Source organism: Asparagus officinalis, chromosome 1 (assembly GCF_001876935.1).
Source record: "Asparagus officinalis chromosome 1, Aspof.V1, whole genome shotgun sequence".
Taxonomy (NCBI): Eukaryota; Viridiplantae; Streptophyta; class Magnoliopsida; order Asparagales; family Asparagaceae; genus Asparagus; species Asparagus officinalis.
In genome coordinates this window covers 13,018,407-13,044,015 of record NC_033794.1, presented here as the reverse complement: position 1 = coordinate 13,044,015, position 25,609 = coordinate 13,018,407, and the positions used below count along the sequence as shown (strand labels likewise).

Genomic DNA, 25,609 nt, shown 5'->3' with positions numbered 1-25,609 from the left:
GTAAAAGAATACTATGTATAGAGGGTTCTCTATAGATGAATCTTTATGTCTATCAGTATAGTCACTATTTTTTTTATCGGTACAAATAGGATGATACCGATGCTTACATAAGACGGATATAATCAAGTTGGCGTTTGACCAATGTAGATTGATTTTTACAAATTTTGCTATATGTAGTTGTCTATGACAATTTTTTCTTAGGTGGAAAATAAGACCGTGTGCGCTTCTGGATTAAGCACAAGGAAACCGCAGAAATGAGATAAGTTATAATGAGACGAATGATGGATGGTGCACATTTAACACTCTTATAATTATATAATTATAGGTGGGTTGATGAGATGAATCTTACTGTAAACAATAACAACCGTACAATAACAATTGGTGTTATAATTATATAATCCACTAGCTTTTAGAGAAGCAAATAACTTAAATTCCAAATGCGGAGTGAAATAAGAACGGAATGAGCTTTGTGTTAGACTGCTATCCAACTCCGTAATTATAAGCTAATTGGTTTCCAAACAGTGTATAGTCTGAGCCAAAGCTTCGGCCCGCCATGAGTGTGAGGCCCAACAGCTGATATCAATTATCAAGTCGTTTGAATAGTCCCACATCGGCTAAAGTACTCATAAGTCTCAGGTTTTTATACTGTTTGCTTCAATGATCAATCGTCTCTTCGGAGACATCCGATAAAATTGGAACGATACAGAGAAGATTAGCATGGCCCCTGCGCAAGGATGACACGCACAAATCGAGAAATGGTCCAAATTTTTTTGGCGATTCTGGGTTCAGTCTCCTTTTCGCCCTGCATCAGGTATTATTTTCCTTTAAATTTTCTCTATTTTTTGGTCTCCAGCTATCATTCATCTTTTAGATTCTCAGATTTCCTCATCCGAATCGAGTGTAGCACACGTTAATTTTTTCCGAATTAGGCTTTTCAGTAGACAATTTTTTATGTCGAAGGAATTTATGCCGCTTTTAATTTTTTTTTATCAATGTTTTCGGTTGTTATGTCCTCAAATCTTGTGTCCTTCTGTGTTTTTTTTAATATTATTGTTCTAGCTCTTGTTAGCATTCTAATTCAGAAATTGAAAAAGGTCAGAGCTTTGAAGTGCATGTGAATCCCTTATCATCGGATAATTTCTGTTATAATTGTCAAAATTTTGGTAAAAATATGTGAAGAGTTTGCAGTTAGTTGATTTCTAAAGAAAGGATTACTTTTTTGTTCTTTTTTTTTTGGGTGCTAAAAATATTCCTGCAGTATATGATCTCATATAAACTAGTAATCATTCTACTGTTTTTAGCTCCTTACTAAAAATATTTGCCCCTCTCCTTTATGAAACTAAAATTTTCACTAATCCTTCTCCTTCTTCTTTTTAATCACCATATCGTAGTTCAGGTAAAGTTTATTCGCTTAAGAAAGTTCAAAACGAAGCATCCCATGAATTTGCAAAATGAACAAGGCAGGAAGATGGTAATGGTTCACACTTAAGCGTTGATTGTTTGGAGTCTTTTGTTGTCACATGCTACTGAGTAAGTGAATATGAAATGATAATTTTCCTCTTGAAAATGTAAAGATATATATAAACTCGACAAGGGTAGTGAACTAGTTGGATGAATCCTGGCTGGTTGCTGTGGAGGATGGATTTCTTGTTTGGCTCAATAGGCAGAATGATTAAAATCTTTACATATTGCACATTGCACAATAATGTAACAGCTTAAAGCTACTCAGGTCCAAGGGAAGCAAATGATGTCACAATTTAACCCTCGCCTACGCTTGACCGCTTGAATTAGTATAGAATTCCTTCTTCATGTGATTAGGAACTTAAGGTTACGAGTAGTTTTTAACTGACATTCTCCAATAAGTTTAACATTAATACCTATTTTCTTTGTAAGTAACTTGGTGTTTCTCTTACAAAAGTATCTGATATGATGTTTGAGGTTCTTCGTTAAGGTTTTGCTCTACACCGCTACACAGTTAAAATTTTCTTAATACTAGATGAAGAAGAATGGTGATGAAACCTTTCTGATTACTTTTGTAGTTACAACTTTCTTCAGGGAGAAAAATAACTGTGGTTGTCTTGGATCAGATTGAAAGAAGCTTCTTGGAGGGTGTTTAACGTTACATTAACAGAGCCAACATTTGCGTTGACAAAGAACAATCAGAACAGGGTAAGCAAAATATAGGTATATTGGAGCTTGCATTTATTTTTTGACTAAGAAGCAAGGATCTCTTCTTGATAAATGTCAACTGATCAAAGAATCGAGGTTTATGTATGTTTGCACTTGATGAAACATGTAAAATATGCCAAACGTATAACTGATTAATCCTATAACAAATTTAAAATCAATTTTTCTTATGCGGACCAAACCTAATGCTCATTCTACATCATGTAGCATACATACACTCTAGGGCTGGCATTTAGAAGTGTAGCTTGTCTATTATCAGTTAGATTTTGTTTTATCTTCCTTTGTTGTAGTGTTTAGCTTAGTTATGCTCGTGTGGCTATTAGTGGTTGATCTTTTTTCTCTTGTTTTTTTTTTCTTTTTTCTCTTGTTTTTTTCTTGGTTATTAAATGTTTTCTTCCAGTGTTCTCTTCTTCAATTTGTGGAGTATAGTCTTTGTTGAGTATTAGAGAAAACGATTTGACTCCATAATTGGGAACAGGTGGACTTTGTATTTTACTCATGCAATCATGCTTAAGAGACATCTTTTATTGAGCCTGCCAATTTTGCTACTGAGTGCTGCCTTTTCCCCCCTCTTTTTTCTTTCTTTTTCTATTAAAGTGATTGCAAGTGAGGATAGTAATATGCTCTATCCTAGTTGGTTTGTGACATGAGACTTATATCGATCTAAGATTCTGTCGTCTTTATTTTTATAAAAGATTTCATGGCAAATCACACTCTAGCTCATCAATCCAACTCATCAATCTATTTCACAAGTTATGTCAAGGTCTCCCTATATGAATAGTTTATGTACACCAAATACCATGCACTAAGAAATTTCCGTCGACCTAGTTCTTGCCCAAAGTAGCAATAATTTGCATTTGTTTGTAGCTTTTCAAAATTATTCACAGTTCTCACAAAGTAAGATGATCTAATCCTCAGACTTTGCTTTTTACTATGAAAAGAACATGGTATTTTTATAATGATTGTGAAATTTGTGCAAGGACCATATGAATGATGAGTTTATATGGGTGGAAAAAATGCAAATCAATATAGAAAGAACATAGACAATACTAATTATAGAAAGTTGATGGAAATTTACATATGCGGATAATATCCTTGTTATGCGGTTATGCTCTTTGTTCTTGTCCATGTACCCTAAACGAGAATCTCACTTCCTAAACGAAGATGTAGGAATTTGAAACTTCTAATGAGAATCTCTCTTCAGAACCGACATGTCTTACTTAAGGAATTGGATGTCACAGCACATTTCCTTTTTCCTGAAACTTGGTGCCAAGTGAAGAATTCTGCTCAAAACGAGTTGCCAAAATCACAGAACCTAAATTAAACTGAGCTCAAACTCTGGGCTTTTTGGATTAAATTGTTCTAGAAAGCACAATTGCAATTTTTCGTCAAATCCAATGTTCGTCAGGCTAACAAATTATTATTAGAAAAAATGAAAGAGAGATGTAGATCAATGCATGCTGAAAACGTCAAACGCACCTCTTTCTTTCTGGGGTTGCGAAGTTGATGCTGGTACTGCTTGGTTCTTGCAGGTTATGGCCAACCTACACGCGTAATCTCTTCGTGGTTACCATGTAACTCTATCAATGAAGCTTCTTGATCACCAGAACCATCATGGGTGCAGTTGTTCTCTTTTTCACTGCGGGTGTTCGCGTATTTCTTGATACATCAATATCGGTCCCTACCTGGCAACATGAGCTGCTTTGGTAGAACACCTGCATTAATTGAAGGAGAGCTCTGACTAAGCTTTACACTTTACGATGAATGATACGCTGAGTTTTGCCGAATTCCTGTTCAGATAGATGTACGTATCAAAGCTATGTTCTAATCGATTGTTGTTTTAGATAAAAGCTTCGAGTGGTTCAGATTCTCTGGAAACATAAACCTTCTTTTGAGGGGAAATGTATTTAAATTGGCAAGTGTTAGCAACCATATTTCTATTTCTGATGTTTGGCTTGCAAAAAGGTTGTTATGGGCGATATTTAGATTTGCATTTTTAAGGGAGAACTTGTAGCAATTGTTACGGTCGATTCGGCCGCAGCAAATATTGCTAGTCCTTGCATTAACTAAAAACTACTAAAATATAGTGTCATGTAGTCAGTTTAGTGAATTTTTTAACTTAAAAATGTATGTTTTTAATACATTTGAAGAGAAACAGACGCGTGGTTTACAATGAAAGTATATTTTCTACAACAAAAATGCAAATCTAATGGATCTCCTGACAAGCTGAAATCAGATGTGTGTTTAGAAATACATTTACTATAATAAAAGTGCAAAATATCCAAACAAATGGATTCGAGGCTAGTTTCCCACAATAAATATTGCGTGTAACATTTGCTGCGAGTGCAAGTGTAGCGTGCCAAGCACCCCTATACTTGTTCTTTATAAGGAAAAGAAGAACAAACAAAAACTTGCTCTTCATTGATCGGTTTCTCATTAAAAAAAAAAAGATGCTAAAAATGAAATTGGAAAAGGAATTCAGACCTCCCGGTTTTGAAAAGAAATTAGAAACAATGACTTATTCTCCAGGGATTGTTTTCTCAGAGAATTCAAATTAAAAAGAATATTGATGTTGTTAAGAAAATGAAATTGGAAAAAGGAATTCCGACCTGCCGGATTCGAACCAGCGACCTAAGGATTTATCTGCACACACTACAGTCCTCCGCTCTACCAACTGAGCTAAGGTCGGTTTGTGTTGATTGGAAATACAAAATATATAACATCTTTGTCTCCAGCCATTGGAGATCCCATTTCCGTACCAACTCAAGATATGCTTATCGGACTCGTTGAAGAGATGAAATAGAACCAAGATCTATCTTTTTTATCAGAGGTTGAATCGATCATCATAGCCTCTCAAATCCTCATCCATTAGGCTATCAAGAATGCACCAAAAAACTAATGCACCATTATTCTTCACAGACCCCTTGAGAAACCTGTGAGTTGCAAATAGAAGATGAGGAGGCAAAACTTGTTATGATGAATCATTCTTTTTACATCACATGAACAACATATTTCAAATTAGAAAGCCTAATTATACAAACTCTCAGCAAACTAAATAGCAATCAACTAGGCAAAGAGCTCTACTCCAAGACCTCCCTCAGATTAACAAAATACAAGAGGCTTTCCGGAGATTATTGCAACGCGCACCGTAACAACACTTTCTCAGCTCTTAAAGCTTATCCTCAAGTTCTGCACTTAAACAAGAATCAAGTTCATCTTGAAACTCCTTTTGAAGTAGATCACACTCAATAATCATATCATCCCCTAATATGCAAAAGAGCCCTTGTACGATGATCATTGCGGCCAAATCACCCTCGCATAGATGCATCACCTACAGAACAACCATAATCAAATGAATATTCAAGTACTTAGTCAGCAAAATATTGCCGCTCCTTGCAAATTGTGATATTAATTTTGATAGTCAATTCCTTTAAGTAGGTGTTATCTTAGAAGAATCTAACCAAGACATTTATAGTGGATAATATACTTCCAGAAGATAAACTAATGACCTTCAAACAAAGTTAGACATGGATATGATCCGAAGAATACCCATTCCGCCTAAGATCCAAGAGATCTTCATCAAGTCATCCAATTTTTTTGACAAAAAACAATGAGAAATAGACCTCATTCAAGCAGCTATCCCATTCGTGCCCTGAGCCAGAAAGGCTGTTGGAAGATTAAACAGAGCATTATGGACTAAAACGAAATGACAAACTATATGAAGAGAGCCCAAATGTAAAGAACTATTATGTTATTAAAGGAAAAGGGAGTTTACATGTTTCATCAATATAAGACATTTACGGTGGGTTTAAACTGAACTACAAATGAAAAACACATAGTTTGAAGGTGTCTCACAGACAATAATCAGGACAATTTTATGACTTAACACCATTGGAGGAACCATGAAAAGAAAAATTTACTGCATTCATGATTGCCACCACAAAAGTGCCATAGATTTGTCATCCTGTAAAAATTGCAAATCTTGGTTGAGAACCAGAGTCTCTGGTGTGCATATGCTAATGAATTAACAAAAGAGCAATCTGATAAGAATCATGTCCATAGGATTTCAAGTACAGGATAGAATTTTAGGAACAACTTCCTAGTAGTCAGCATTCCTTTTTGGGTAAATTTCACCAAAATCCCCAGAACTTTGGGGCAGCTCCCACAAAACCCACTAAAATTTGTTTTTCCACACTTAACCCCTAAAACTCAAATGAGTCTCAATTAACCCCCCAAAACTTTTATATTTTTCCCACATAACCCCCCAAAAAGCAAGAAAAAGAGAAGATAAGCTTGGGGGGTTAAAAAATGACAAACTATATGAAGAGAAGTTAATAAGGTACTCCAATTCAAGAGAAACTTTTTAGGGGGTTTTAAAGGTTTTGGGGGGTTATTTAGGACAATTTGGAATTTTGGGAGTTTTGTGGGAAAAACAAAGTTCAGGTGGGTTTTTGGGAAACACCCGAAAGTTTTGGGGGAAATTTGTCAAATTTACCCTTTCTTTTTTAGAGTTTCCTCAGTCTTTATTCTAGGGTCTCTTAGATGGAAAAAATCAAGCCATTTTCGAAGAGGGCTCTCTTCACATTTACAGCAGCAGAAACGAGCGAGTTTCTTCTCTATCCTTTAGGTTCATCCTGCACCCTCCACATTTACAGCAGCAGAAACGAGCGAGTTTCTTCTCTATCCTTTAGGTTCATCCTGCACCCTCCGCATATAATTGCTCCTATTATGTTCTTTTCTCCACTTTCTTTTACATTCAGTTTGTTAATGATCAGAAATTTTGATAGAAAATAGCATAAACCAAAGGTTGATGATGATGGATTAAACCATATATATCCATATTCTTGCTATCTAGCGTAAGAATCACAAAGTTCATCAATAAGATTATGTTACTGACAAGCAGATGACAAGGATCAATCAATGTGATTCAATGGTGGCGGCATCGACGAGCTGTGGATGAAATTTCTAGAAGAAAGTCAAGGCCTTTTCATCTGCTAAAAGGCCGATAACTCTCACAGGGTTTTTTTTTTTCCAGCCAGCTGCAAGAATCTCTTTTAAACCAACATAAAATTTAATTAGAATTTTGATGGTTATTGTCATTTCTATTTTATTAGAGTGTGAATTCGTTTTCATATACTTCGAACATGCAATTACAACAACTTAGCTGAGCGCTAGAACTTATGGTACATCCCAAAAGCCAAGTAAAATATTTCTCCATTCTTTATCCTTGAAAGTGCTACGAGCATTATGAACCCATAAATAGTTCTTTTCTACTTTTCTCTCCTTTAACTTTTCCCAATTCAAAGAGATTTATTCGCTGCAGATGGAAATTAATCATTTTTGGTTAGCATTATCGTCAAGGCTCAAACTCATGTTACCCAAATTGCGGGATCCCCCCCCCCCCCTCTCTTATACGTTTTGTGTTAACCATGAACTTGTTTTATTCCTATGTTATTAGAAAGTATGATTGGTTAATCTTTTTAATACGCTTAGCTTATTTTTACATAAGCACTCTACATAATTGGAAATAACGACTTATGTCAATTTTACAATCCAGATAGGAGGTTTACAGAATTCTTCATCAGATATCATGCACATAGGCAATGCATAATGAACGGTGTGCTCTATCAGTGATTGGCAATGTCATTACTGAAAGGACCTATTGACAAGCTGGTAGCAGGGCTAGTATGGGCACACGGTCTCTATCCAGCGACGAGATTATACCTCTTATTTCCTAAGTAAAGGCTTACTAAGGCATCAAGTTCATCACACTTAAGGAATAAACATAGACAAAATGATACGGGTGTATCTTCTCTTAGAAACTTAATGATCCTCATGGGAGTTTGAGGATAGCTGATTCTCATGGTAGCTTGAGAATAGAGGTGTAAAACAGCACAGTGGAACGCAGGTTGAAGCGTGGAACGAGACGGCGAATCAAAGAATCGAAGCATCCAGTTTTCAGCCCGTGAGTCAACTCATAACAGTCATGAGTCGACTCATCAGGTTGAGTCGACTCATGCCTGTCATGAGTCGACTCATGTCTGTCATAAGTCGACCCATGTGTCGACTCATAAAACTCAGTCGTTTGTCATCAGTCTCTGACGAGTCGACTCATCTCAGTCATGAGTCGACTCATTGTTGGTTTTGTGTTTTGTCCAGTTTCGGACGAGTCGACTCATCGAAGGTTTCCTGGTTCGTTTGGGTTTTTGTTTGCACGAACTCCTGTTGGGTTTGGGCTTGGTTATTTACCACTTTGTCATCCACATTGTTACACCTATATAATGGATTGTTTAGGGATCTAATCAATCAGAGGTAATCAAAGTGAGATTCTAATAAAGAGAGATTAGGGTTTAGAGAGAATTGAGAACTTGTTCTCGATTCTAGTGAGATTGTGAAAGAGGGGTTGTAATTTTTTCATATTCATAATCTAGAGAGGGTATTTTTCTTCGTCACATACTGAATTGTTCTTGTGTTTCTATCATCCCCTTCTCAACCCACTTTCGATAATTCCGCGATCAAAGGTGCTCGTACGGCGACTCGTATCAAGTTGGTATCAGAGCGATCAGATCTGGTAGAGGGGCCATCCTGTGTATGATCCTGACTCGATCGCAATACAAGAAGCTAGGCGAGATCCTTATTTCATTGGAAGAAGTTCAGAAATTAAGGAAGAAGAAGATGACTGAAAAAGACAGTTCAGCAAGGCAAGATATATTGGAGAAACAGATGGAGACAATGGGTTCGACCCTCATGCAAGTCGTCAATCTTGTCCAAGAAAAAGAAAATAAGGAGGAATCTTCTTCGAAAGGCAAGAAGAAACTTGTGGAGTCCGATGGAGAAGGCGAGAGTTCTTATTCAGATGAGGAGGTCCGTATTGTTAAGTCTGTTTCACACCAAAGGGGTAAGGGTTCTTATCAGAATTTGAAGATAGACTTCAAAGTGAAGATTCATGTTTATGACGGGAATGTCAACGTCGAGAGACTTGATGATTGGATCGAGCGGATGGTAACTTATTTCACACTCTATGGATATTCATCCAAGGAGAAGCTCGTGTTTGCGACTTTGAAGCTTTCGGGACATACATTAACATGATGAAAATCCTATTGCAAGCAGGAGAAGAAGACGGTGTCGTGAAACAAGTTCAATGAACTACTTAGGAAGCAATTCTATCCGGTAGGGTTCCTCGAAGAACGTTGGTACAAGTGATACGGCTTGCGCCAAAGAGTCAATCAAATCGTTCAAGAATACACCACGGAGTTCCAGCAGCAGACGATGGTCATCAACATTACGACAGAGGAATATTTTGTGTTTATGAAGTATATGACGGGATTGAACGATTACATCCGGAAGGAGATGAAGTTATTCACGGTCGAGACTATTGCAGAGACGAGCGTGAAGGCTATTGCCATTGAGGGCAAGCAGAAGAAGGGCAATGAGACTAAAGGAGACTCCAAACAGACGGGAGGTGAGTCTAGTGGTTCTAAATATAAGGAGAAAAATAAGGGTGATCCAGGAAAAACAGAACTGATTTGTAGTCACTGCGAGAAGACAGGACATGTTGCTAATCGGTATTGGGAGAAGTATCATCATCTCAAGCCAAGAGGATTGAAGGAGAAGGAGAAAAAGGCATATGTGATAGATCAATGTCCGAAAGAAGTCCCGGGGATGACAGAACCCAACAGCACTCTCAACCTTATGGCGAAAAAACAGACCACGAAAGAGGACGAAGACCCCCGAGAGCAGCTCTTTGTGCTGAAGTTACAAGTAAAGACCAGTTTGGTTGATGTCATAGTTTTGATCCGGGTAGCGAGAAGAATTTGATATCCGAGGTCTTGGTTCAGAAGCTGGGTCTGAAGATGGTCAAGCATCCGAAGCCCTATCCATTGGGGCGGATTCAGAAGAAGGAGAGACTGAGTATAGTTGACCAATACAGTGTCAGATTTGCGCTCCATGAGTCGTATATTGACGAAATCACGTGCGACGTAGTTCCATTGGATGTTTGTCAGATTATACTGGGTAATTCGTACTTACGGGATAGATATGCGATATACGAGAAGCGGGCTCAGAAGTATATATTCACCAAAGACGGTGAAAAGTTCATATTTCGTTCAGCGTCTTTTCCAAGGGAGACAAGCTTGGGGACGACGACGCGAGCGAAGAGGCTAGTGAATGCAAGCAAGAAGTTTGTCTCGCTGTGCATTAGACTTACAGAAAAACCATCGAAAGAGGATTGCATGTTGGAGCGGAAGACGACTACGACAAGGCAAGGAACGAAGGAGTCGTTTCCAATTGTACGTCGCTATCAAGTTCCTAACAAGGCAGGTGGTGCAAAAAAGATAGAGGAGCTCGAGAGTTTCCTCAACTGAAGTTCTAACTTGAACGGGACTTCAAGTTCCTAAAGGGGCCCCCATAATACGGGTGTATCTTCTTTTCGGAACTTAGTGATCCTCATAGGAGCTTGAGGATAGCTGATTCTCATGGTAGCTTGAGAATAGAGGTGTAAAACAGTACAGTAAAACGCAGGTTGAAGCGTGGAATGAAACGGCGAATCGAAAAATTGAAGCATCCAGTTTTTAGCCCGTGAGTCGACTCATAACAGTCATGAGTCGACTCATCAGGTTGAGTCGACTCATGTTTATCATAAGTCGACTCATGATATTCAGCCATTTGTCATCAGTCTCTGACGAGTCGACTCATCTCAGTCATGAGTCGACTCATTGCTGGTTTTGTGTTTTGTCCAGTTTCGGAGGAGTCGACTCATCTCAGTCGTGAGTCGACTCATCGAAGGTTTCCTGGTTCGTTTGGGTTTCTGTTTGCAATATAGAGATTGTTTAGGGTTTCTAATCAATTAGAGGTAATCAAAGTGAGATTCTAATCAAGAGAGATTAGGATTTAGAGAGAATTGAGAGCTTGTTCTCGATTCTAGTGAGAATGTGAGAGAATGATTGTAATCTTTTCATACTCATAATCTAGAGAGGGTATTTTCCTTCGCTACATACTGAATTGTTCTTGTGTTTCTGTCATCCTCTTCTCAACCCACCTTCGATAATTCCGCGATCAAAGGTGCTCGCACGGCGACTCGTATCACAAAACCCTACAGTCCAAAACTTGATGTCTCGCCATCCATTAAGTCTTTCTATTTCATCCATATCAAGAGCTAAGTATCTTCTTTAAATGATTATTGCTACATTCAAGTTCTCCTTTCCTATGAAGTTGGAGAAGGGAGAGAAGACCCTCTTCCCCTACCTTCGAAGGGGTATGATCACATGGAATAAATGTTGGATGACAAATGAAATAAGAAAATCCTCTATTGTATATACCTAATTCAGCTGGAAAAAAACCCAAGAGCAGCTGTTCCAAAATAAACATTCTGGGAGCAAAGTTTCAATCTTTTTTCTTCAGACTAGGGATGATTCCTTTTACACAAATTAGAACCAAGTCGGAGTACATCCTACAGCTAAATTAACACTAAAAAGAAGTTCACAAGTTCTTACATTCAATAAATTTCTAACACCATTCTATTAACAACAACAACACTACTAATCTCTAATTCACTGAACAAAGTTACCTTGCTCGCCTGCAAGTTCCTCATTCATCCTCTCCACTTTCATCACTGAAATAACTCTTCTTCTCCTTCGTCATCATCTTCCCCTTCTTCTTCCCACTCACCCCATCATCTCCCCTCTCCTCTCGCCCTCTCGGATCAACAACCGACGCCCAATTCCAATCATCACTCTCAAAATTCTCCTCCTCCTCCTCCTCATTGTGCTGCTGCTCTCGCTGTCCTCCCTCTCTCCTCCCCTTCTTGCTCGGCGCCGGCCGCTCTCTCGCCCCCAACTGATTCCTCGGGCACTCATACGACAAATGCCCCTCATCCCCACACTCATAGCACCTGCTCTTATCCTTATAAACCCTACGCCTTATAAACTCCGCCGCTCGGCCGTTATCCTCTGCGATCGACGCAGTTAGGGTTCGTCCGTTGAGGATCTTCCCGTTCATCGTGCGGACGGCGCTCTGGGCGTCGATTCGGGAGACGAAGAGGACAAAGGCGACGCCTTTGGACCGGCGAGAGTCGCGGTCTTTGAGGACGGTGACGCGGGCGATCTTGCCGAAGGTGGAGAAGAGAGTGTGGAGGTCGGAGTTTGTGAGGGAGTAGTCGAGGTGAAAACGATCTCGTCGTCGTCGTCGTCGACGTCTCGGCTCCGGCGAACCATTTTTAGGGATTCTGGGGTGAAATCGGGGATTTGGTCAGGTTTATAGCTGGAGAAGTTCGGTGTGGATTTGGATCCGCGAAGAAGCCAAACAACATACCCGTTATTTGTAGTTCGCTTATTATTATTATTGTTATTGTTATTATTATTATGAATCTGAGACTTTTAAAAGTTGATGGTTGCAAAATATTTTTCGTATAATTTTTTTTTTTTGCAAGAATTCATACTTGTGAAAAACATTTGTATTTGTTTTCCATTTTAGCAGTTTTTAATATTTGTGTATTTTTCTTTTTTATAGTTTTTTATTTTTATTTCAGACTGATAGTCAAGTTTGGTGTGACTTTATTGTCCTTTGCATTTTTTAAGGTAAATAACTAAGGATTAACTTTGCAATAATTATAGTTAATGTTTCCTGATATTAGTTCTTGAGTTAGAACTTTAGCTCTAACGATAATATTGTCTTATCAATGAGTAAAGTCTTCTATTAATATAAAACATACGAAAAATTACATTAGAGAATATGCATTGACATACACCTCAGTTCACATCAATTGCAAAGCTTTCAAATATACATTAGCTCCAAAGCTCCTCAAATCAAAAAATAGAGGAAAACTAAACAGCAATGTCGTCAGAACTAGATACTGATTCAATAAATAGAGAAAATCCCTACCAAAAAACCAAATGCTACAACTTATTAAGGAGCAATTAGACCTGATGCCACAAAATCCTCACCAAACATTTAAAATCCTCCCAAGCCTCTTTAATACACCTGGTGACATATACTCTCCATCAACAAGAATGATAATAAAAGAGAATGAATAAGGATAGAATGATGAAAAATAGAGGTGAGTACATTTGTTTTTATAAGCTTGATAATGTCTCTTATTCCTCTAGTGATAACATTAGTGTCGACTAAAAGAAATTCTTATATAAAATATTAATTTAAGAAAGCATTGACATAAACTTGGGTTCTTGGTAAATTTGTTGCATTTTTTTCTTGCAAGAATTTATACTTGTGAAAAATGTTTATATTTTTTTCATTTCTAGCAATTTTTAATATTTGTATATTCTTATTTTTATAGTTTTTTATTTTTATTTCAGACTGATAGTCGAGCTTGGTTTGACTTTATTGTCCTTTGAAATTTTCAAAGCTAAATAACTAAGGATTAACTTTGCAATAATTATAGTTAATGTTTTCTAATATTAGTTCTTAAGTTAGAACTTTAACTCTAACGATAATATTGTTTTATCAGTGAGTAAACTCTTCTATTGATCTAAAACATACGAAAATTTGCATTAGAGAATATGTAGGGATGTACACCTTAGTTCATATCAATTGCAAAGCTTTCAAATATCCATGAGCTCCAAAGCTCCTCAAATTAAAAAATAGAGGAAAACTTAACAACAATGTCATCAGAAGTAGATACTTGCTTTAAAAAACAGAGAAAATCCCTATCAAGAAACCAAATGCTACAACTTATTAAGAAGCAATTAGACCCAATGCTAGAAACTCCTCACCAAACATTTAGAATCCTCCCAAGCCTCCCCAATAGACCTGGGTGACCTACACTCTCCATCAACAAGAATGAAAATAAAAGAGAATGAATAAGGATAGAATGGTGAAAAATAGAGGTGAGTACATTTGTTGTTATAAGCTTGATAATGCCTCCAATTCCTCTAGTGATAACGTTAGTGTCAACTAAAACAAATTCTAATACAAAATATTGATAGAAAACCTTTACATAAACTAGGATTCTTGGTAAATTTTTTGTATTTTTTTTTTGCAAGAATTCATACTTGCGAAAAATATTTATATATACATTTTCCATTTTTAACAGTTTTTAATATTTGTGTATTTTTTTATAATTTTTTTTATTTCATACTAATAGTCAATTTTGTTTTGACTTTATTGTCCTCCCCAATAAACCTGGTGGCATACATTCTCCATTAACAAGAATGACAATAAAAGAGAATGAAGAAGGCTTGAATGGTGAAAAGTAGAGGCGAGTACATTGTTTTCATAAGCTTGATAATGTCTCCAATTCTTCTAGGCCCCGTTTGGTACGCGGGAATGGGATGGAATGAAATATCATTCTCACTTCTCATTCCCTCATACCAAACAAAACTAGTTTTTAGATGTTGGAATGACCATTCCCTACTTTTTGTGGGAATGAGCATTCCAAGTAAGAAGATAGGGAATGATCATTCTCATTCAATGGGAGAATCAAATTAGTTGGTTTTTTTTAATTATACCTCTATTAATAATAAGAATCAATTTAAAAATCATGGCTTTTGACTACATATTCTCATTTTTTTCTTTGTTTTTTAGGCTCCACCGAAACAAAAAAACGTCCTTTCTATTGCATTTTTATTTAATTTTTTAAGACTAAGAAATAGTGAGAATTGTTTAAAATATATAAACGAAACATACACCTGATCGATAACATGCGCATTAGTATAACACATACCTAGATTAATATAACATATACATAAATAAATTTTTTTAGTTATTATCATTAATGTTTATTTTTATCTTATTAAAAATCTATGTTGTTATAATGATATTATTAAAAAATAAGATTCCATTCTCACTTGTGAACTAGCGATACCAAACATGGGAATGGGAATTATATTTTCATTTTAGCTTCATTCTATAAACGCACCCAAACAAGAGAATGAGAATGACCATTCCATTCTCACATACATTCCATTCCATTTCTTCTTGCATTCCATTCTCACTTGACTTCATTCCCACGTACCAAATGATGCGCTAGTGATAACGTTAGTGTCGACTAAAAGAAGTTTAGCTACAAAATATTAATTTAAGAAAACCTTTACATAAACTTGGATTCTTGGTAATTTTTCTACTTTTTTTTGCAAGAATTCATACTTGCGAAAAATATTTATATTTTTTTCGTTTTAGCAATTTGTAATGTTTGTATATTTTTCTATTTTATAGTTCTTTTATTTTTATTTCAAACTGATAGTCGAGTTTGGTTTGACTTTATTGTCCTTTGAATTTTTCAAAGCTAAATAACTAAGGATTAACTTTGCAATAATTATAGTTATTGTTTTCTAATATTAGTTATTGAGTTAAAACTTTAGCTCTAACGATAATATTGTTTTATCAGTGAGTAAACTCTTCTATTAATCTAAAGCATACGAAAAATTATATTAGAGAATATGCAGAGATATACACCTTAGTTCACATCAATTGCAAAGCTTTCAAACATACATTAGCTCTAAAGTTCCTCAAATTAAAAAATATAGGAAAACTTAACAGCAATGTCATTAGAACTAGATACTGGTTTCAATAAATAGAGAAAATCCGTATCAAAAAAACCAAATGCTACAACTTATTAAGGAACATAGACCCGATGCCACAAAATCTGCACCAAACATCTATAATCCTCCCAAGCCTCCCTAATAGACTTGGTGACATACACTATCTATCAACAAGAATGATAAATAAAAGATAATGAATAAGGATAGAATGATGAAAAATAGAGGTGAGTACATATGTTTTTATAAGCTTGATAGTTGATAATGTCTACTATTCCTATAGTGATAACATTAGTGTCGACTAAAAGAAATTCTTATACAAAATATTAATTTAAGAAAACATTTACATAAACTTGGGTTTTTGGTAAATTTTTTGTATTTTTTCCTTGCAAGAATTTATAATTGTGAAAAATATTTATATTTTTTCATTTCTAGCAGTTTTTAATATTTGTATATTCTTCTTTTCTTATAGTTTTTTATTTTTATTTGAGACTTATAGTCAAGTTTGGTTTGACTTTATTGTCCTTTGAATTTTTCCAAAGCTAACTAACAAAGGATTAACTTTGCAATAATTATAGTTAATGTTTTCTAATATCAGTTCTTGAGTTAGAACTTTAGCTCTAACGATAATATTGTATAGAGGTGATGAAAGTACCCTAGAGGGGGAGGGGGGAGTGAATAGGGTTAATGCTAATCTAATCTGATATTAATACTAATTAAAACTTAATAACTAATTATCCTAGCAAGTATGATATATAATGAGATAAATGCAAGGATATGTAATAAAGGGCAAATAAACATGAAACGATATAAACAAAATAGTGGACAAATGAGCAATGCAAACACAAGAAAATAATCATGGAGTTCGGTCCTTTCGACCTACGTCTTCGCTCTCCACTCCCGGGAAGAATTCACTAACACAATGGGTTTTCGACGTTCACCCAAAAACGTTTACACCTCACAATCTCGGTTTTTGGTGAGTTTCTAGCTCACCGAAAACTTTCATAACACACACTCTTGCAATCATATTTTACATCCTCCAAGTGTTGGTCTCTAGCACGTATCATCTTCCTCAAATACTCGGATTTACAATCTCTCCCTAGGCTTTACTACTGACGTCACTCCTCTTGGAATCGACCTCGTCTCTCACCACACACTCCTCTCGGTGTACAAATGTATTACAAAGTGTATCTCACAATTAAGCTCAAATAAAAAGATTTATTCTCTATAATAGATGAGAACTCAATGTAAGCTCATACAACTAATCACACTCATAACTCAAGTATACTATGTGTGTAAAATACTTAAGCTCAATGGTTGTGTGTGAATATGATAAGTAACAAAAAACTACTCAGATTAATCTAGCAAATAAATGAAACAATGGAACAAGCTAGATAAAAAGAAATTTAGAAAACTTCTCAAGCAAAGAGATGTAAAATGTTGAAGATAAGCTCCTCAATGTTGAAAATCGAATCTTTCTCTTTGTGAAACAATATTCACATAAACAAGCTTGAAAACCCCTTTGAAACACTTAAACAAACTTGTATGAAACTCACTCAAATACCCATAAAAACAAATGAGAGGAGAGGGATTTTTATAGCCTCTCAAACAAGCCAAAAAACCCACAAAAACACCCCAAAAATCCCAAAAATAAGAACTAGCCGTTATAGGCTAAAAAGACTACATAAGTCCACTTATAGAGAGGATAAGTCGACTTATAGAGAGCCGTTTGAACAGTGATGGCAGATTCTGGAATTTTACGTATCTGACTTTGTAAAATCTATTTAAAATAGTAAATCAACTCTAAAAATTATGAAATTTTGAGAAAGGTTTTTAAACATATAGATAAACATTTTAGATAAAGAATTTATAAAATATTACTTTTTATTTAAGAGAAATAATTATTTGAACACAGATATTCTAGATTCTGAAAACTGCTAAAATACTTGATTTTGTAAAATCAATTTAACATAATAAATCAACTCCAAAAATAATAAAATTTTGGGAAATAGTATAAACATGTACTATAACATGTTAGAAAAATAATTTATCAAATTTCACTTCCTATTTATGAAAACTCATCTGTTCTACAAAAACATGCACGAACATGAACTTGTTAAAAACTTGATTTTGACAAAATGAGTTCAAACAAATTTGAAACTTCTTTTAAATATATTAATGGACATAAAAAAATGTTTAACAATTATAATCAAGTTTTTAATCCATAAACAATTTATTTTCTCAAAAATGTATAATATGATAAAAACGAAGCGTGTATGTGTGTAGTTTGAACTTTAAAGTATTACCACACATAATATAAACCTAAACTAATGTACCAAGATGATGATCTTCATTTGGCTCATCTTGGTTGCGGATAAAGCTTGATCTTGAATCTTTGGCTTGAATTATGATATCTTCACTCCGATATTCCACCAACCTTCTTTTGATATTATCATGAAGGCGCAATCCAACCAATCTCCAACAAGGATCTTTGTGGAGGATACCCATGTTAGACCCTAGAGGGGGGGATGATTAGGGTCTTATGCTAATCTAATCCGATTATATGCCAATTAAAACTTATTAACAAATATATTCTTATAAGATAGATATACAGCTAATTATGAGCAAGAATATGCAATATGAACAAAGGAATATATGCTAGCAATGAGATATACTATGAGATATATATGCAAGGATATGAAACTAATACAAGGGTAAATAATTTGAAACTAGATAGTGGGCAAACTAAATAATGAGACATTAATGGTGATATGAGCAATGAGCACAAATAAGAATAAACGCCAAAGCACACTCAAACACAATTAAATGATCACGGAGTTCGGACCTTCTGTCCTACGTCTCCGCTCCCCACTCCCGGGGCAAAATCCACTATCATAACCGGGTTTTTTACGTTCACCCGAATAATGTTTATACCTCACAGTATCAATTTTTAACGATCACCGATCAACATCTACACTCCACACCTCACAATACGATTTTCTAGCTAACCGAAAACTCTACAACACTCTCAAATAACAACAAATAATTTTTTCTCTAATACAAGGCGATAACTCAATTAAAGCACACACTCAATTGTTACAACTCTCACCAACCCAAATATACTATGTATGAAAATACAATAAGATCAAGTGAGTGTGTGTAAACAATGAGTGAAATAAGATATAACTCAATTAGCAAACTAGCAATAATAAGAATATAAAAATTAATAATAAAATTGCTAGAGAAAAGAGTTAGAAAAACTTCCCTATAAACATAAATGAGAGGATGAAGAAGATTGAGGATGAATCCCTTAATTGACAACGCAAACTTCCTCCTTTGTAAACAAAAATCCCAAACTTAAAACAAACTTTTAATCTCTTTTAAAACTTGTTTAAAACTCTTTCTTAGTGATAAAAAATAGTTATGGCAAAAGGGTATATATAGGATAGAAGAAAACACTCAAAAAACCCTAAAAACCCACTAAAAACAAAGAAACAGATGTTACCGTTACTGTGCAACGGTCGACTGCTATAGTAATGGTGGTCAACCGTACTGTAGTACGATCGATCGTACTGTTCACGGATAGTTTCTGATTTTGACAATTTCTAGAAATTTGCATATCTGACTTTGTAAAATTAATTAAAAATAGTAAATCAACTCTAAAAATCATGAAATTTTGAAAAAGGTTCTATACATGTAGATAAATATGTTAGAGAAAGAATTTATGAAATATCACTTCCCAGTTGAGAGAAATAAATGTTTGAACACAGATATATAGTTTCTGAAAAAACTGCTAAAAACTTAGTTTTGTAAATTCAATTGAAAATAACAAAACAACTCCAAAATTAGTAAAACTTGGGAAAATATTTGTATATATGATGATAAACATATAAACAAATAAATTTTTCAAATCGCATTTTCCAATTTTGAAAACGCATCTGTTTTTGCAAAAACATGCACGAACATGTGCACGAACATGAGCTTATTAAAAACTTAATTTTGTAAATTCAAATAAACATAACAAATTAATTCCAAAATTAATAAAACTTTGGAAAACATTTATAAACATGAAATTAAATATGTTAGAAAAAGAATTTCTTAAATTGAGTTTTCCATTTGTGAAAACTCATGTATTTTGTTAGTGTGTCCAAAACATGAAAATGTGACATGAAATTTGATGTTTTGACATAAACAATATTTTAAAACCCTATAAAATAATTGTATAGATTTAATGAAATATGTATACAATGGTTGTTAAATCCATAAATCAAAACTTGTGTATATATATAACTATATATATAAAAACTAAATATGTGTGTGTATATATGATTGAGCTTAAAATATTAACACACATAATATAAAACCTAAACTAAATATACCCAAGCTTGATTGATTTTCGATGTAGCCCAACTTGGTACACTTGTGGATGAAACTAGAATTTGGATATTCAATTTAAATTGCATAGGCTTCACTCCATAATTCTGCCAACCTCCATTTGATATGATCGTGAATGCGCAATTCCATCCATCATCCAACATATTATTTGTCTAGAATAAATATAAGACACAAACACTTGACAAACAATATTAGATATAAATTATTTGTAAATCATCATCAAAACAAAGAAGGCCAACAACCTAATGTGAACGCTGGCCCCCACCACGTTTCAATCACGCGTGAAGAGATTTGAGAAAATCTCGTGAACAGTAGCAAAAACAAAACAGGCCCACCTGATTCCGATTTGACAAGCTATATATAGCTTCTCTAGGTTTTTGTTTGTTGAGCGTGCTAGGAACTTTGATTTTTTCGGCTGTGATTTTTTCTCGGCTTAGAGCAAGTACGAAGTGCAGAGGATTTATTTTTGGTGGCTGCAGGAGAAAAAGTGTGCAGTCCTTTTGTGCTTTTGTAGAGAGATATTATGAAAGATTTGAGAGTTTGTTTGAGGGTTTAAATTGTGAGATTGTAAAGGAAAATAATAAGGGCACACCCCCAACCACACCTCCAACCACACACTGTCTCTCATTTGCTACAGTGTACCGAGCCCCACATAGGATTTTAAAATTTTAAAATCCTATGTGGGGCCCGGTGCACTGTAGCAAATGAGAGAGAGGGTGTGATTGGAGGTGTGGTTGGGGGTGTGCCCCTAGTGTCACCCCGATTGTAAACCCTAGTTGTATTCTCTCCCTCTAATTGTAGATCTCCCCCCTCCTTACCCCATGGACGTAGGCAATTTGCCGAACCACGTAAAAATTGATTGTACTGCTATTTGTATGATTTGTAATAGCTTTTAGGTTCCCTCGACAGGTCAGTTCTAGAACTGATGAGAGGAAGAGCTGATATCTCACTTGGTTGAGATATTTTACTTCAGATTCTTGTTTCCTTGATGAAACAGGAATTCTTATTGCGACCTGACTCTCTTATTGTGCTGCCGAAGTGCTGCCGAAATTTCCGCTGCGCGCAACACCTAACATGCACATGTAAACACTCGACACACATTATTAGGAATTGTTTGTAATTATCAAAATAAGATTAGGGAGTAAGCTCATAACCATGAGGCTAACAGGTGAGTACATTTGTTTTCATAAGCTTGATAATGTCTCCAATTCCTCCAGTGATAACGTTATTGTCGACTAAAAGAAAATCTTATACAAAATATTTATTTAAGAAAACCTTTACATAAAATTGGATTCTTGGTAAAATTTCTGTAATTTTTTTGCTGTAATAATTCATACTTACGAAAAATATTTTTTATTTTATTTTAGTACTTTTTAATGTTTGTGTATTTTCTTTTTTATAGTTTTTTATTTTTATTTCAGACTGATAGTCGAGTTTGGTTTGACTTTATGGTCCTTTGAATTTTTCAAAGCTAAATAACTAAGGATTAACTTTGCCTTAATTATAGTTAATGTTTTCTAATATTAGTTCTTGAGTTAAACTTTAGCTCTAACGATAATATTGTCTTATCTGTGAGTAAACTCTTCTATTAATCTAAAACATACGAAAAAATTACATTAGAGAATATTCCGGGATGTACACCTCAGTTCACATCAATTGCAAAGCTTTCAAATATATGGTGTGGTGTTTGTGAATATGTCGAGATTGTAAGTGCACAATCAAGTAATAATATAAAGAAATGTCGAATCCCACAAGGAAGGTGTTGTAGAAATTAATCAAAATGATTCTTAAGTTGTATGTGTGACAATTAGGAGTAATAAATATGTAATTGTGGAGAGATATGATAATTGTGATTATATGCAAATAAAAATAAAACTAGAGTGAGAGGGGAGGAATAAAGATGAAGAAATAGAAGAAAATAAAATCAAGAATCAAATAAAAAAATCAAGAATAAAGTGAAAAATCAAGAAAGTAAAAGATAGAGGATTCAATTAAATATATGAGGAATCTAGAATTGAATCCACTAATCAATTTTAATTATAAATTACGAACTATTCTCTTTTTATCATATTTTAATTCAGATTTATTAAGCATACACTATCAAAGCACTTAAGGAAAGCATAACCTATCAAATTATCATCTAAGTAAAATTAACATCTATGAAAATAATAACAACTAGATAGTAATTTTTAGAATTCCTCCTACCAATTAATTCACTAGTTGATTATTTTAAGCATGATCATTTTAAGCACAAGAGAGTAATTCATAATTCATAAAAAAAATTAAACTAGTTTCATGCAATTCTAGATTTCTTACAAGAATTAGTTTCACATATTAGAAAATAAAAACAAAGAAATAAAAGGCAGAGAATGAAAATAAAAATTAACTCCAAAGAGGGTTTTAACCTCTAAGTGAGAGAATGAAAGGGAAAAAAAACTAATTTTCAAGAGGGTTCTAGCCTCTTGATGAATAGTGCAAAAAAATAAAATCTAAACTATGCAAGAAAAATAAATCTATACTATAAAATAATTATAAAAAAATAAAGACATGAAAGTATATCTACTCTACAAGGCATGAAAATAAATCTAAATCAAGAGGGTCTTAGCCCATTGAATACATAAAGTAAGAAAAAATATTACAAGAAAAAAAAAAGATAAAAGAAAAAATTTACATTCCAATAGGGTTCTAGCCTCTTGATAAAGGCAAATCTTCATCTTAATCTTGATCTTCATCTCATCTTCATCTTCATCTTCATCATCAAACAAAGAGAAGAAAATAAAAATATAAAGAGGTGAAAAAAATATTTTATTAATTGCAATAAAAAATTATAATTTTGGAAAGTCTTCTCAATTAAGAGCAACATTTCTCTCTAAAAGGAGTTTTTATAAACTTTTTCACACTCAAATCCCTCATCATCTACCCCTATTTATAGCCTACAACAAGCAACAATAAACATTGAATTTTACTTGGGCTCCCAGTATTAAATCTTAGCCATAAAATAAGTTTGGTACGAGCCAATTGGTCGGTCAATCGATTGAAATTCAAAAATTCTAAAAATATAGTTAGGTCCGTCTCGTCGAGATAGACGATTTTCATACATTATATGTTAAATTTCACTTTTCAGATTGAGAGATATCACCGTTTCTTTGTGGTTAATCATCTTGAACATAATTTTGACTTGATTTCTTTTCATATTGGATCATTGTTTCTTCGACTTCTCTAGATTGCTTGGCTTAATTCTAGGCTTCAATAGAAGGTTAAAAATGAGAAAATTTGAGTTCTTTTGAGCTTTTATTCATTAATTCTTCATTTACCTATAAGTTAAGATAAAATATGTTTATTATTGACATTTTTATTTAAACAAAATAGATAATGATGATATAAAAATATAATAAAAATATGATTATCAATATACATTAGCTCCAAAGCTCCTTAATTAAAAAATAGGGAAAACTTAACAGCAATGTCATCAGAACTAGATACATGTTTCAATAAATATAGAAAATCCTTACCAAGAAACCAAATTGTACAATTTATTAAGGAGCAATTAGACCCAATGCCAAAAACTCCTCATCAAACATTTAAAATCCTCCCAAGCGTCCCCAATAAATTTATACCAGACATTTTTTTCCCTGTGTCCATGAATTGGTAAGAGCTTTGGGACAAAATATGCTATTTACTTTTGTGGATAGTGTTATAAATTGATCTTAAACTCATAACCTGTTGTATTATGTTTTTCACACTCTTTGAGGGTCAGTAAATTGCAGAAAATATATAATTTCATCTCATAGTTTCATCTCCTATAAAGTGTTTAGAGAAATCTCCTTATATATGGCAGTCCATTAAAATAAATAAATTGAATGAATATATCTGATTATGATTTTCAAATGAATTTAAAAAAAGAAGAAGGAAAATTCAAAACGGGTACAGAGAATGATCCCACCCGGACCCGAAACCGAATCTCACAGTCCAATACGGGTTTTGGTAAAAGGAGCAGCAGCCATCGCTCATGAGCTCCATCCGTAGATTTATTCTCCCAAATTCGAAGCCAAGATTTCAACAACTTAGGATCTGCTGAAGATTTTACAATGGATGACGACAGGTAATTTCCCCCAATTTATTTACTAGTTTTTCAACAATTTGTTTCGACTATCCTCATTTGATAAACTCTTTGCAAATTCACACGTTAAGCTTCATTCATCATTTTCGCCATTAAAATTTAAAATTTGAAACCCTAGTTTAAAGAAGAAGAAATAGAGAAGAGCAACAGCAAGAATTTTAGGAGAAAGATGGGATTTTACTGCAGAATTCTTGATTCTACATTCTATTTCTTCACTTGTTCTGTTTAGTAATTTCTCCAGATTATCTTTATTTCCTAAAATTCTGTGTAAATTCATACGGCAATCTTGTCACCTCGAATCACTCCCCTTACTTAGTTTTCTGAAGAGTAGATTAATTATGGGATCAAGTATTCATCTTTTCTGTCACATCCTTGGTATGAATCCATGGTCGATATTATCTATCAAACAATATACAATAAAAGGACTCGGTTGAGGCTCAGTCTGGGGCTCGGTCAGAAGAAGCTGGTTCAACTGTTCTCGACCGACACCAGTGATACCTGTATCCAGTCCTGTGCACCATTGGACTGAGCTTAACTCTCAACATGTTAACTCTGTGGATGCCTTGACTGTTAAATTATTAGTTACTGGTACTTCAAACCGGCTGGTTGTGATGCATTTAGAAGAAATTAGAAGAAAAGATTTTTCTCAAAGCATTAAATTCACACTTGCGTGTATGGAATCTGATGTCGTAAGCATCTTCTTGCTTGAAAAAGCTGCTAGACAATGGGGCTATTTGGAAAAAGAAAAAAAAAATCTTGAAAAGAGCCTATTGGAGAAGGGTGAACTTCTTATCACTGAAGATGTCAAATTGAACATTATATGTTTTGATTGTTAGAGTAACACATTATTAATTGAACATTTCTAACGATATATTACCAAACTGTCCAATGTTGAAACGTTGTTTATAAGTATAGTAAAGTATGCCTTTATATTCACTTTTTAGTGTGATAGCAAGTGCAGCAAGTCATCTAGTGTGTGACTAAACGAATGAAATAGCTGTGTATGATAAACCATGTCTATGTTATATTCTATGATTCATGCACTTTAAGTAACGTGAGTGCCTTCATGTGAAGTTACAGGCTTTCAGTTACACATAAACTTGAATGTTTATAATACAACACTTGCATTACAGTTCATGTCCACCAACCAGACCACAACGATGGATAGGTGAAATGTCTTCTTGATCTCTCATAGACATGGAATTATTTTTAAACTATCATTTCATGATGTACTAGACCTGTATCTTTTTTTTAATTGTCTTCAGCTCTAGAAGTTGCTTTTCTGATGGGATTAACGTATTACAGTTACTGCAGAAAAACTTTCATCCACTTGTTAATCTATATGACAAAATGCTGTTCTCTTAGGTTGAACTCTCCTAGCACATCTGCTGTTATACTTGACGTCTTAGGCCATCAG

The 25,609-nt window shown here is 34.4% G+C and overlaps 2 protein-coding genes, 1 long non-coding RNA gene and 1 other non-coding gene across 5 annotated transcripts in view; 2 read left to right on the top strand and 2 right to left on the bottom strand.

Moving 5' to 3' along the window:
* On the top strand, window positions 356-4,134 carry LOC109850650. Of its 2 annotated transcripts, none has more exons than XR_002249491.1 (3): window positions 356-811; window positions 2,040-2,169; window positions 3,720-4,134. It is a non-coding gene; the product is annotated as an uncharacterized LOC109850650 (long non-coding RNA). The 2 variants fall into 2 exon arrangements; XR_002249489.1 differs by having other exon boundaries at window positions 486-811; window positions 2,088-2,169.
* Window positions 4,791-4,876, bottom strand: TRNAY-GUA. The gene is given in 2 exon segments: window positions 4,791-4,826; window positions 4,840-4,876. It is a non-coding gene; the product is annotated as a tRNA-Tyr (tRNA).
* LOC109830734 (U11/U12 small nuclear ribonucleoprotein 31 kDa protein) lies at window positions 5,142-15,128 on the bottom strand. The gene is made up of 3 exons (XM_020398100.1): window positions 15,100-15,128; window positions 11,753-12,409; window positions 5,142-5,518 (listed from the first exon to the last, which is right to left on the bottom strand). Exons 1-2 carry the CDS (start codon window positions 15,126-15,128, stop codon window positions 11,773-11,775), a joined length of 666 nt encoding a protein of 221 aa, XP_020253689.1. The 3' UTR covers window positions 5,142-5,518; window positions 11,753-11,772.
* LOC109850637 (protein N-lysine methyltransferase METTL21A) overlaps window positions 24,047-25,609 on the top strand; it is an 11,401-nt gene continuing 9,838 nt past the window's right edge. The window contains exons 1-2 of the mRNA XM_020420700.1: window positions 24,047-24,174; window positions 25,558-25,605. Coding sequence (XP_020276289.1) covers window positions 24,161-24,174; window positions 25,558-25,605 — 62 coding nt within the window. The 5' untranslated portion in view covers window positions 24,047-24,160. The remainder of the gene's footprint in view (window positions 24,175-25,557; window positions 25,606-25,609) is intronic.

Coding starts and splice junctions, on each gene's coding strand:
- LOC109830734 (XM_020398100.1), bottom strand. CDS start 15,128: ATGGAATGCAAGAAGAAATGGAATGGAAT. Junction 12,410..15,099: donor AAGAAGAAATGGAATGGAAT/GTATGTGAGAAT, acceptor ATTTCACCCCAG/AATCCCTAAAAATGGTTCGC.